This window comes from Dipodomys spectabilis, unplaced genomic scaffold (assembly GCF_019054845.1).
Source record: "Dipodomys spectabilis isolate Male_0828 unplaced genomic scaffold, ASM1905484v1 ptg000075l, whole genome shotgun sequence".
Classification (NCBI taxonomy): Eukaryota; Metazoa; Chordata; class Mammalia; order Rodentia; family Heteromyidae; genus Dipodomys; species Dipodomys spectabilis.
This window is the reverse complement of record NW_024870752.1, coordinates 13,149,039-13,163,438: the sequence shown is the minus strand read 5'-3', so window position 1 is coordinate 13,163,438 and position 14,400 is coordinate 13,149,039. Positions and strand designations below refer to the sequence as shown.

Below are 14,400 nucleotides of genomic sequence, written 5' to 3'. Positions count from 1 at the left end.
TTCTTATAAATAACCCTCATTTCTGCTGTTCACTTATTCACTTAAAGGTCAACCCTAAGGATCTGGATTCCAAGTATGCCTATATCCAGGTGACTCATGTCGTCCCATTTTTTGATGAAAAAGAACTACAGGAAAGAAAAACAGAGTTTGAAAGATCACACAACATTCGGCGCTTCATGTTTGAGATGCCCTTCACCCAGACTGGGAAAAGGCAAGGTGGGGTAGAAGAGCAGTGCAAACGGCGCACCATCCTAACAGGTATGCCACCCCTCCCCCCCATGCCAAGATGAAAGTACTCTGTTCCAAAACTTCAAGAATTGGAATGGCCGTTTGTTACTTTAGTTAGCTTCTTCCACTCTCATTATGGATTTTTTAATTTTTTTAAATTTTATTTTATTGTTATAAAAGTAATATACATACAGAGTAATTTCAGTTATATAAGTTCAATATAGTTTTATTATGGAATGCTCATGACATTTTTATGGTTATCTGTTTATACATTCTTCTTCCTCCACACCAGTTTACATCCAAGGTAAGGTTACTTGCCCTTTCTAAAATCTGTGGAAAACAATGGCCCTTGATCTGCCCAGAGACTTTTGCACACCATTTTAGGTGATTTTGATTTTGGATGCCCCTCTGAAACCCACATGCTCCTTTCCCAACTGTGTCCCCCAGGTTGGGAAGCCCACCTCAGACGTGTCTCTCTAACTGACCTGCACAGAACAAATTTGCTCAGTAATTTCTGCCTAATGCAAAAGTAGGATGTTTGGCTGGCTCCCTTCTACCTCACACAGCTGACATCAGTACCTAACTTCAGCCCAAATACCTCCTGGACAGGAAGCTCAGTGCATTCAGAAGCCACCTCAACTGAAATAATCTTAATTGACTTTGGGGGTGATTTTTACATTCTTTAGGAAAGGTAAATGCATCCATCCGGAGGTCAGGCTTAACAGCCTAACTAGTATAAACTAATAGCGAGTCACTATCTTTACAAAAAAAAAAAAAAAAAGAGCTGCTCCAGTGTCAGGCATTTCAAATACAGCCATCATTTGGCACATTTTCCAGAGATTAGCCTTTGTTAAGTACAACCAGGAAAACAGCCATTCCCCCACACACATCCCCACCCTCCTCCTGCCACCTATGCTTATCTAGAGGTTGACATTGACATTTCCCATCCAGTAAGATTGTAGAAATTGTAATTACACAATCATAAGGGAAAGTAACACCATTAAGATGCTGCATTTCAGTGGTTTTCAGCTCTCATGTGTGAACTTACACTTTTAAGTAAGTGAATTATATGGTATGTAATTTGTATCTCAGTAAAGCTGCTACTAAAATATGTCAGTATTAAAAAAAACTCACGTCCAGATATTGCTATGAATTTTTCACCTGCCCTATGTGAAAAATGAGATATGTTTAATGTATTGAAAAACGAACTTTACAACAAAGGAGGAGGCAACAATGCCTGATAAGAAATGTACTCATTACCTTGCCCATGTAATTGTAATCCCTCTGTATTTTCACAATAAAAATAATAATAAATAATCCTAAAAATAAATAATCCTAAAGCATTCTTAGTTCTACTGTCAGAAGATAATAACATATGTAGCACAAACAATATTTTCCTCAAAAATGTTAGCTCCTCCCTTGTGTGAATCCATTTTTTAATGCACATCTCAATGGCAAATTAACTGTTTCAAATATTTGATGGAGATTTCCAGCAGATAGTATTTGTCTGTACCATGATTTCACTTTTGATTCTTTAAATCAGTAGTTTGATCAAAGCTGCTTCCAGGATCAGCAACATCAGCAGCTCCTAGGAACTTGATAGAAATGAAAATTCCTGGGTCCTAGTGTTAAACCTGCTGAATCAGAGAACAGGAGTTGGCCATTGTGCTAACGAAGCACAACAGGGATTCTGATGCATGCTCCAATTTGAGAACTGTGCCTTACAAAGCATCAGGATTTTGTATCATAATTATTGTTGAGATAGCATACTGTTTCATGACATAAGGTATTTTCCCAGAACATATATCCTCATGGTTACAGTTTATATTTGTTACAGAACTAGTTTAGATTAGATAATGGATATGACTATCAGAACCAAGGGACAAAGAGTAACTGCCCAACAGAGAGGCAGAATAGACCAATCCTTGTCTGTTCTGGGAACAGAGAGTCTGACCTGAGGCTCAGAACTTCACTGTGTCAACTTGGGCAGATTGCTCAACCTTCTCAACCTCCAACTAATTATGCTAAATAATGTTATAAATTGTAACCAAGAGGGAAAAGCATATTCTTGATTTTGCTGTTGTGCTTCTTGCCTTTTAGGGATGATGGTGGGCAGAACAAAGGGTGTTAGTGTTGTCCTGGAATATCTTGAAATGTTGAAAAGATAGCTATTAGGCAGAGTAGAGTTAGAGAAAGAATGATAAAAATACTATTGAAAGCATATAAGTTCTAAATCAACCTTTAAAGGGCCTTTTACAGACTTTGAACTTGAGCGTTTTCCCTTAAATTGTTAAATCTCCTCGATTCTTCCTACAAGAATCAAACCTGTTGCTTCAAACCTGATCTTTGGCCTTATAGGATATAAGGGAGCCCTGACCTTCCCTGCCTTTCATTCCAGCAAAGGCTCACCTTCCTAGAGAGTTGCCAATCAGGTGACTGCCATCATGTCAACATTTGAAAACCTTCATGATCAGCCTCTACCTTCCCTGGGTGAATCTGAGCCTACCTTTTCTTATTTCCTGGGGCTTCTGACAATGAGTTTCTTCCCAGTCACTGTTCCAAGGTCTTCCACATTATGCCCAGATTCCACTGAGTTTGGAAATTTCCACCTGTCCCACTCCTTATAGTCACTCTGAGTTCTCCCTCCAGTCACCAATTCCTGCCACGGATCATTCCTGTGGGCTACGTATCAAAAAAAAGTAGGGCTTGCTTTGGTGGTCTTCGAGCTTTCTATCTTCTCCCATTTGCAATTACATATGTGGTCTCCAGATCTGTAATACATTCATTTACCCAACAAGGCATATTGAGCCCTTACCATTTTGCAACTGGCATACTGGCCAAAAAAGGTCTGTGGCCCCATGCAGCTTTTATCCCAGCAAGAGGAGAAGACAATGGCAGGCCATATAAAGGGACATAGCACATGTTCTGAACAAAAACGCAGGAGGTTGAGTGTGAGGTTGAGGGAGAGATTGCAGTTTGATGAGGTAGCCAGGATAGGCCTCATTGAGGAAAAGATATTTGATTCAACACTTGAAGGTGAGGAGTGACCAGTGCATCTGTACATAGACTCTCAGGAAATGAAGGGTTGATGTGCCTGGACCCCAGGAAGACTGAGGGAGAGCTTCATCAAACAGCAAGGCAGCAGGACATCTGTAGCAGGGCATCCCAAATCGCAGGGACCTGGTGGTCTTGTACATAGATCTTGAGTTTTCTCTGAATAGTAATTAGTGTACCTCTCTCCTTTGCTTCTTGAAGTCTCCATTCTGAAGCAGAGGCTTAGGAGTTTGAAATGGAATCAAATCAGTGGGATCCACAGCCGCCTCCCAAGCATTAACCTGGAGGTTGATTTTTCTCTTAAATAATGGTGTCCCACATCAGGGCTCTCAGAATTACTGTGACACTAAATGTGCTATGACATGACTGCTGCCCTTGTGAAACCTTCCCACGAGTACTTTTCCCTTACAAATGGGAAGGTAATATAGCATTCCTCTATATGACATATCAAAGTTACCTTCATCCAGAGTATCACTTCCCTACTGTAAGCAACAGTGCACAGATCTTGTCATAATATAAAAGAGGGCTTATTGTTCTGCCATTTCAAAAGTGTCTGTCAGCCAAATGCCAGTCAGTGGCTGATGCCTGCAATCCTAGCTGCTTGAGAGGCTGAGATGAGGAGGATTGCAGTTTTCATGAAACCCCTTGTCAGTCAATACATAACTGCTGTGGTTATGCATCTGTTATCCTAAATTACATGAGAGACTGAGATCAGAATAGCATGGTTCCAATCTGGGTCGAAAAGCCCACAAGACTCTATTTCAGTGGTAGCAACTAAGCATATGGGACATGCCTATAATCCAAGATACAATGGGAAAGGAAAACAAGAAGATCAAAGTCTAGAAATGCCCCTATCTGAAAAATAACAACACAAAAAATGAGCTCGAGGCCTGTCTAGTAGAGTTGAGTCCCTGCCTAGTAAGTGGAAGGTCCTGAGTGGAAACCTCATTACCTCTCCCAAAAATAAGTATATCCCCATGGACACAAAAGAAAACCCAGGACAGGAACTTGACCTTCATTTGATAAAACCTCTTGAGCAATGACCAATAAGGTTGTCTTCCAGCTCTATCCGAACACTGATGGCCCCTCTGAATGCTGACCTTGTTTCCTATTTTGTGATAAGTCTTGTTGAGTAAACTTACTAAAGAATGGTTATCTTGATTTTGTTTCTTAATGTATATGTAAATGTCTCAATAAATATACATTAAATGGGAATTTCTTGGCTATTCATGTACTGTATAAAGCAATGAGATAAAAATGTGAAACACTAAATTTGAATCTGTTTCTTTTCTGTTTGTTTTTAAGCTAACTTGATATGTTCAAAAGTCTTATAATAAGTAAAAACAGAATTAATCATCTCTTGTGTAAAAGCATAACAAACTGAAGTTTTTACTAATACTGCATCACTTGAATTCGAAATACTTTTATTAGTAGTATAGTTTCAACAGTTTGTGCATTTTAGCTTCATGAATGCTTTGCTTAGAAATAGTCCCATGTGTTATTTTTCATTAGTCTCTTAGATTGGTGCATATTTAACATAGGTTTCAAAGTCTTTTGAAGAAAAATAATTTTAGGGGGGAGGGTCCGGTCATGGGGCTTGAACTCTGGGCCTGGGCACTGTCCCTCAGCTCTTCAGCTCAAGGCTAGCGCTCTACTTCTTGAGCCACAGCGCCACTTCCGGCTTTTTTCTTTTTGCTTATGTGTTGCTGAGGAATCAAACCCAGGGCCTCATGCATGCAGGGCAAGCGCTCTACCACTGAGCCACCTTCCCAGCCCCAAGAAAAATAATTTTGAAGACATTTTTATGGAACAATTTTCTGCAATTAACCTATGCAGTATCTCAAAATTGTTGAGGCATTTTTGTTTTCAAGGCTATCTTATATGTGCTAACTCATTCCTATTTCATAACTTCCAAGGAAGGCAGGATATTGATGGATAAGAAAATTGAGCAAGGAATGACAAAATGATTTTATTCAAAGACACATCTTTCATGCTAAATGAATAACAAGGACCCGTCCCTCTTAACTTTATGATACAACCTGGCATTAAATATACATGACATCATTTCCAGTTCCACAAAGCACTAGCATGTGACTTTGGCAACTTTGGGTCCCTTAATGTAAGAAGGGAATAGTCATTTTCATTGCAGCTCAGCAATAGTAAATAAAGATTATGCAAGATATGGGATAATTCTGACCCTTGCTCCCTGGCAGCCATACACTGTTTCCCTTATGTGAAGAAACGGATCCCAGTCATGTATCAGCACCACACTGACCTGAACCCCATCGAAGTGGCCATCGATGAGATGAGTAAGAAGGTGGCCGAGCTACGGCAGCTGTGCTCCTCGGCAGAAGTAGACATGATCAAACTCCAGCTCAAACTCCAAGGCAGTGTGAGTGTTCAGGTGAGTTAAAGGCAGAGTTAAAGCCTCCCTTGCCCCCTGAAGCTTCCAAGACCTTCATTCAGCAAGGGTACCATGTGACTTCCTGGTTTGCCACTTAATCCACATTTCCTTGCCTAGCATCTTTGTAGCTTCTCCTGATATCAACCAGAACTTTAAATACCATCCCACCCCACTCTTGTGGGCTGTTGACCTGTGATATGTTACTGTCACTAAGCTTTCTGCTGAAGCTCTCTGCTGGAAATTGTTCACCATAGGGGCCTAGTTGAAGGGCCTGAAAAGTAAGGTATTCTAAAAATAGGAAAGGTAAATACTAGTAGGTTTTCCAGTAAAATTATTGACTATTTCTTTCTATGATAATTGTATCTGAAAAACTACGGTTCACGCTTAGTGATATTTTGAGTAAAAATCATGCCTATAATCCTACCTGCATGGGAGGCTGAGATGAAGAAGGTTGCAATTCAGTGCCAACCTGAACAGAAAAATCCATAAGACCTCTTCTTAGCCAGTATCTCAGCACACTAATGCACCTGCCATCCTAGCTATGTGGGAGGCAGAGACTGGGAAGATTATGGTTCCAGGTCATCCTACATTGAATCATGATTCTACATGTCTGTCTCAAAGGAAGAAGCTAAATGTGGTAATGTGCACTTGTTATCCAGCTGAAACTTGAAGCATAAAATAGATTCAGGTCCAGGCGCAGAGCTGGTGAGGAGTGAGACCCTAACTCAAAACAACCAGTACATAAAAGGGCTGAAGGTGTGGTTCAGTGGTAGCGCACACCTGACTAGAATGTACAGGGTCCTGAGTTCAAATTTCAGTACATCCAAAAAAGAGTAACTTGCTTTAGCATAGTCTGATCTATCAGTTTTCCTTTACTGGTAGCAAAGAAATACGTACCTACTCAAAAATTTCAAAGATGGCCAATGTTTTGCCTGCTCCATCCTTCACAGATCTATAATCCATGTGGGACTGATTTTGTTTGTGGCATAGAATAAGGGCCAAGATACATTTTTTCATAGCACCATCCCAAATCCTAGGAGCCATCTATTGAAAAGATCACCTTCTATCTACATACTGATTAACAAATGCATTCAGTCAGTGAAAACTCATCAAATTATGAAATATGGGCACTTGTATATTATACCTCAATAAAAGGATTTTACAAAGTTGTCTTTATAGGAGAGCTGGAAATGTAGCTCAGTAGAAGGGCACTTGCTTGACATATACAAGTGGTTTTTGTCCCTCGCACTGAAAAAGCCAAAAATGTCATTTTATATACCTTACACAGTTTTCCACATAATTGGCAAATCTTACAATCACTTCCGTCCTGTGACCAGTAGGCTTCTGACTTTATTTTAAGTGTATATAAGTAATTCAAGTACATATTTGTTGATCTACATATCCCTGTATCTTATTTTTTAAGTAGAGTATATTTGTGGAGATTATATGCACATCGTACTATATAGATTCAGGATTTAGAGGTAATTTTCTGAAATCAGTTTTTGTCAGTGTTTCATCAAATCTACACTGAAAACACCATGAGATGTTGCTGAGATAGTTTCTAAATGTCATGGACCACAGAAGTAGTTACAGATATTTCTAGTCACCTCCCTTATATCCTGAAAGATGATGTGCTATAATAGTTCAACAAATGAATATAAATTTCCCAGCAAAATGATTATACAACAGGACCAGAGACCATAGATTTCTGTAGTTAAAAACAGTAGGGGATCATTCAACCTCTATCAAAAGGCCAGCAAAGGGCAGGACCTGACAGGTTGAGTTTTACAAAGGCAAACATCCTTCCATTTCACAATGACCTACAAGTTTTATAAAATACCCAATCATTTTATAGGACACAAGAGTTTCATGTTAAGAGATTAAGCTTCTTTTTTTTTTTGGAGGGGGGGGGTCCAGTCGTGGGGCCTGAGCTCTGGGCCTGGGCACTGTCCCTCAGCTCTTCAGCTCAAGGCTCTACCACTTGAGCCACAGCGCCACTTCCGGCTTTTTTCTTTTTGCTTATGTGGTGCTAAGGAATGGAACCCAGGGCCTCAAGCATGCAAGGCAAGTGCTCTACCACTGAGCCATCTTCCCAGCCCAAGAGATTAAGCTTCTACTTGTGCCCATACAAGTAATGACAAGGCTGAGATCAGAAGAAATTGTCACCTTGTTTGTGTATTTCTGTAACTTTTTCACAAAAGGCTCACCAAGGTGTTGTTCTTCGGGGCAGAGCTACACTGTGTCTCACAATCTTGTTATATTAGATCTTCCGTAGTTCCTCTGCTTTTTTTTCTGGGGGGGGGGGGGCGGGGGGCGCGGTTGTGGGGCTTAAACTCTGGGCTTGGGCACTGTCCCTGCACTCTTCAGCTCAAGGCGAGCGCTGTACCTCTTGAGCCACAATGTCACTTCCAATTTTCTAGTGGTTTTTATTGGAGATAAGAATCTGATGGACTTTCCTGCCCTGCTGGCTTTGAACCTCGATCCTTAGATCTCAGCCTCCTGAGTAGATAGGATTACAGGCGTGAACCACTGGCGCCCAGCTTCTCTTTATATCTTTTTTAAATGACTACTTGTATCATTCTACACAGTTGATCTTTGTGGTATCTTCATGTTAACATGGTTTCCACACATTCCTTAACTAATGCTGAGTCTGGTCCTCTATACTATGCCATCATAGGAAGTAAGCTGGTTTCCTGTCTCAGGTCTCATCTCTAACCATTGTGACTTCTACTTGCCTGTCTACACAAGTCCTGCATCCCATGGATCAGACCACTATATAGACTGCTCTCCTTGCTTTCCAGGCTCAACAGAACTCTAGGAAAAATACTTTGAGCACAGACTAGTCCTTGCTCAAGCTCTCACAGTCCTTCCCATCTCAACATATCCAGCCCTTTTTCTTTCCTTGTTCCTATATTTCCTGACTTACCAACTTCAGAAAATTCTTCTTAGCTAATTGAAAGAGAGATGTACATTTAGTTCATTCACATTGTTAATCTTTGATACCAGCACAACTCAAATAATTACTTCATCTGAAAATAGCAAATTAGCTGTATACCCAGTTCAGCAAGCTGAACCATTAGGAGGATTTGGGTGGTAGTTATTATTCTTGCTGTCATTTCATGTACTGGGGTTTGAAATCAGGGGCTCCAACTTGCCAGACAGATGCTGTGCAACTAAGTAATGCTCCCTTCCGTGTTTTGCTTTAGTTCTTCTTTAGATAGTCCTGTGCTTTTGGTCAGGGGTCAGCCTTACATCACTATCCTTCTAGTTATGCCTACCACGTATCTAAGATTACAGATGAGAACCACCACACTCAAGTACTGGTTGAGATTAATTGGATTTCACTAACTTTTTGCTCAGGCTAGCCTTGAATCCTGATTTTTCCCAACCTTGCCTCTCTAGTAGCTCACTATCATGCCTGGCCAACTATTATATATTTAAAACTGGATGTAACCATATTTTTGCACTTTTCACTAAATTTATCTGGTGGATCTGTTAATCACATGTCTCATAAAACAAGTTTCATGGACTAAAACCCTGGTAGTAAGAGTCCTTGACATACAGATTTGGAAGACTTGGTGTTTGTGTGCTGCATGGCCAAGCTTGATCAGGTCAAGTTCCCTAACAGTAACAGTTTCTTCTTATATATTAAAAAACAAAAACAAAACTTCAGCAGGCACCAGTGGTTCATACCTGTAAACCTAGACACTCAGGAGTCTGAGATCTGAGGAGCATGGTTTGAAGCCAGCCCAGTAAGACTCTTATCTCCAGCTAATCACAGAAAAAAGCTGGATATGGAGCTGTGGCACAAGTAATGAAGTACTAACATTGAACAAAAGAAGCTTGGGGACAGTGCCCAGAGTTCAAATCCCAAGACTGGCACACACACACACACACACACACACCTTCATCACAGCTACACACACACACACACACCTTCATCACAGCTACACACACACACACACACACACACACCTTCATCACAGCTACCCTGAGGATGGCTTCAGGAATGATGGGATCAGGGACAGATCACAATTATTTATACTTTCCACTGGGCTTTTAAGCTCCTGGAAGATAAAGTTCATGACTAACTCACACAAACAGTGTTTTTAGCACAGACCAACTGAAACTAAACAATACTGATCAATTTCTCTCTAACTTAAAATCTTTACTTTTTATCTAGGTCAATGCTGGTCCACTAGCATATGCTCGAGCCTTCTTAGATGATACAAACACGAAAAGATATCCTGACAATAAAGTGAAGTTGCTAAAGGAAGTTTTCAGGTAAAGCACACTGAAATGTCTCTTCACATATTAGTCATTTCTTTGTGTGTTAGTCAGCTTTCTGTTACTCTGACAGATCATTGAGATAATTAACTTATAAAGAAAAAAATGTTTATTTTGACTCAAGTTTTGGAAATTTGGAGATTGCAATGTGTGATCAACTAGCCCCATTGGTTTTAGGCCTGTGGAAAGGTAGGATTATTTGGCAGAGCAAAATCACTTAGCTTGTGACAGGAAGCAAAAAGGTGAGGAATTCATGAGTTCCAAAACAGGTTGAAGGTTTTTAACATAAGGGAGTTAAAGGTTTTTCACCTAGGGGATGACCTAGACAATCCCTGCTAGACCCCACCTTCTAAAGACTCCCCCACCTTCCATAATGCCAACTAGGGGACCCAGGTCTTTATGGAGCCTCGATGGTGTTGAAGGTTTTAACTCTAGCTCTGTTACTTACTCAGAAAAGAAGTGCTGTTAAGACTCATCCTTTGTTTCCTGCATGTCTTTATCTCTCTTTCTCTCTCTCTCTCCCCAACTATTTCAGGCAATTTGTAGAAGCTTGTGGTCAGGCCCTAGCAGTAAATGAACGGCTGATTAAAGAAGACCAGTTAGAATATCAGGAAGAAATGAAGGCCAACTACAGGGAAATGGCAAAGGAGCTGTCTGAAATCATGCATGAGCAGGTACATGCCATACTGACTCCAGCAACTTGGTGTTCTCTTTTAGGCCACAGGGATTCATTGGGATCTCAAATATACCCCATGATGAATCGAGCCTACCAGTGGCCTTCCAGAATTTTAATATCTGAAGAAAAACATAGCCCTAGCTTGCAGACTGCCCATCCATGATCTAAAGCAACCCAAGGTGGAAGCGCGCCATCATTGCTTTTACAGGGGCTGCATTTCATAAGTTTGGCCTCGCCCTACCCCAGGCAAGCCAAAAGAATCCACATTCATACTGCTTGTACATAAACCTTTCTTTATATGCAGTATTTCAATAGAACCTGGATTAAGGAAGTATCATTTTTTATCATTTAAAATACAGCATTATTCCAGTTTTGGCTATTTACAACTGATCTGGTATTCTGGATTTTTTACCAGTTTTTTTGTTTCTTGTATTTATGAGCATCTTTCCTGACCTCATTGCTCTTGTGTCCTTCCTATATGAATTTTCTGTGGGCTGTATGGTCAACAGAGGAGCCATCTATCTGACCAGGGCACCAAGTGAATGTCAGCAGCCAGCATACATTCATCTGAATTTCTGGCCTCATCTTTACAATTAGCATTAGCACCTTGTCCATGTGTGACTGGGTTTGTCTGTTTCCTGTGTTACCATCTTTTGGCCTTGCAGAATGGAAGCCAGGCCTGTATGTCAGTTATCTTATCACAGCGGGGTTTGTTTGGGAAACTTCCATAGTAAGAAATGAATTTCAATATATGAGCTTTAACTTAATTTTGTTTTTTTCTCCTCCATGCTGACATGCCCAGATGGGATGGTAATGTCAAGTTTTTGGTTTTATTTTTCTGATAACTAACTCATTTCATAACATGAAGTTGCTACTGAGTTTGAACAGTTGCGGACAAGGGATAGTACATGTTCAAAGGAAAGCAGCCTCTGTGAACATTGAAAAAATACAAAAAATTAAATGACTACAGAAATGAATGTGTGGATTGTTAAGCCAAAAAAGAGGGTCTTATGGGAATAAATTTATGGAGAAAATGAGATTTTTTTTCCCATGAAACCTTTAGATTCCTATAGAACAGAGAGCTTGGTCAGTAGGGCCCAGCATTGGACACTAGAAAAGATGAAAGTAGGAAGAAATTACATGAAATTGTTAAATTCCCAGATGTACAGCAATGATTTACTCTTCATTGTACCTTGAATTTTCCATTATGTCAACCACCATGAAGATTAAACCCTTTTGAATGCTTAAGCACACACCTGTAATCCTAGCTACTCAGATGGCTGAGATCTGAGAATCACAGTTCAAAGCTAGCCTGAGCAGGAAAGTCTGTGAGACTCTTTTCTCCCTCTAGTTAACTACCAGAAAATTGGAATTGGTACTGTGGCTCAATGTGGTAGAGCACTAGCCTTGAGCAAAAGAGCTCAGGAAAACACCCAGGCCCTGAGCTCAAGCCCCACGGAATGAAGGAAGGAAGGAAAGAAGGAGGGAGGGAGGGAGGGAGGAAGGAAGGAAGGAAGGCAGGAAGGAAGGATTCAGGAAGGCAGGCAGGCAGGCAGGCAGGCAGGCAGGCTGCTTAAGCAAAAGGGATTGTGACTTGAGCTGGCTGCTTTTGCTGCTTCCAGAGGAGCCTCTGTGCAGGTCTGTTCAGGTCAGGTCTAAACCAGATTTCTTCCTGCAATACTAGCTGTGAAGTACTTGTTCAGTGGCAGGAAAGGAAGAGCCACACTCTCTTACCCAGGATGGTCTATAGGACCTAGGAGAAGGAGACAAGAGAGAAACAAGATGCTCCAATTCATTTCAAAAGGCTTTTTCAAGGGATAAGCCTAGGTCATGACCAAATCAAATTGTACAGTAAACCTCAGGTCACTTTAAGATCTGGTGACTATAGAAGGCTGTCTACTCACTAACTTATAAAAGAAACTGCATGCTTTTCTTGACTTCCTCCTCACAATCCCAAACTGAAAATAGCCATTTATCCAATAAGCAGAAACCCACTCTGCAGACTGCCAAAGCCATGGCTGTACCGTAATTGGCAATAATGGATGACACTGATGATAAGTTGTGTATGTTACCTAAACACAGTTCTGAAGACTGTCTGAGCCTTGTACTATCATAACATTGTGTTTCTGTGCCTCGAGATTTGCCCCTTGGAGGAGAAGACCAGCATTTTGCCGAACTCCCTTCATATCTTCAATGCCATCAGTGGAACTCCAACAAGCACAATGGTTCACGGGTTGACCAGCTCCTCCTCGGTTGTGTGATTTCGCCTTGTGGCCCACAGGCAGGGACTTGTTTGTCATTTGTAAACTCAGGATGATTCCCCCAGCTCATCCCCAGGAGAGTGAGCACAGGGAGAAGCCATGGGGAAAGGGAACAAAAGGGATTAAGGACTGTGGTATTTCATAGCAGATGTTCTATAAAGTTGAAAGAAGGTGTACCTATTTTTTTTAATCTCACTGGCAATATTCAGAGTTTACCATGTGTTGTAACGTTAGTATGTGGACACTTTTAAACTGGAGTTAAATTTTATTCTTCCCTACAGAGTAGTAGTAAAACTAAATAACTAAACAAATAGTGTTCTGGAACGTACAAAGCAAGGACAGTGGCACTGAAACAAAGGCTGGGGGTCCTTCTGCCTCTAGGCTGAGCTGGAGAATCTTGAAAATACTATTTTTTTTCCTGTGGCACATTCAGGTTGAATACAAGAACTATTTTTGTGACTAGTTTTTGATGACCTAAGGGAACTGAATGTTGTAATTTTTGTACCAGTGAACAAGAAGATTTAGTGCTTTTATATTCATTCCTTGCATTTAAAACATATGAAGGCTTAAGGAACTATGTGAGCTTAAAACTAGTCAGGCAGGCAGTTTAGAACCAAAGGCCTGTAACTAACAAACCCAATATAGAACAGCATATCACTGTGTACATACAGTTTGTTAATACAGCCTCAGTATCATGTACATACATGTATTACATTTCTACATTTTTAATACATCTGCTTCTTCATAAGTTTACTTGTGATAAGTTTGTGTTGTTCTTTATTCTATATGCAATACACTGACCTTACTGTTTTATTCTTGTACATAAAATGTGCAATATGGAGATGTATACAGTCTTTGCTATATTAGGTTTATGAACTGTTAAAAAGTTCATCTTTTTGCCAAAATGATGGAATATGTGATTGGTTATTCATAAATCCTGTGGTGAATGGGGTATAATTTAAAGCTTTCACCATGTTATATTTTCTTTTAAGACATTAATTTAGTAATTTTATATTTGGGAAAATAAAATTTTTTAATTTTATTTAACTGGAATCACTGCCCTGCTGTAATTAAACACTCTGTACCACATCTGTATTAAAAAAAAAATTGCTGATTTTCTGGTGATGAACATGGGGTATTCATTATTAGACAATCCTAACAGGAGTAGGATCCTGAAATACTTTGGGGTAAAAATAACTTGGTTATTGAAATTCCCTTTAAAATCCTGAGGGAAAGAAAACGTGAAGGATAAATAAAACAAAACTGACAAAATGTTGGCTGTTATTGGAGCAGAGGTTGAGTTTTTGGGAATCCTCATACTAGTTTCTCTGCTTTTGTAGCAGTTCTGTGATACAGATTTCAAAAAAGGTCTTGAGGTCCTTCTACCAGATAATGTGGGTGAATGCTTGTCCCACAGACATTGGATTGTTCTAATATTCCCAAGTGACACATTATTATTCTGTCTTGTCTTCTTCAGCTTCAAGGCTTTG

At 40.1% G+C, this 14,400-nt stretch overlaps 1 protein-coding gene across 8 annotated transcripts in view; it reads left to right on the top strand.

Moving 5' to 3' along the window:
• Positions 1-14,029, top strand: part of Dock9 (dedicator of cytokinesis 9) — a 259,553-nt gene extending 245,524 nt beyond the window's left edge. For all 8 annotated transcript variants that reach the window (XM_042682626.1, XM_042682624.1, XM_042682620.1 and 5 more), the window contains exons 49-53: positions 48-258; positions 5,496-5,686; positions 9,870-9,970; positions 10,509-10,647; positions 12,788-14,029. In XM_042682626.1, coding sequence (XP_042538560.1) covers positions 48-258; positions 5,496-5,686; positions 9,870-9,970; positions 10,509-10,647; positions 12,788-12,910 — 765 coding nt within the window. In that variant the 3' untranslated portion in view covers positions 12,911-14,029. The remainder of the gene's footprint in view (positions 1-47; positions 259-5,495; positions 5,687-9,869; positions 9,971-10,508; positions 10,648-12,787) is intronic.
• The last annotated feature ends 371 nt before the right edge of the window (positions 14,030-14,400 follow it).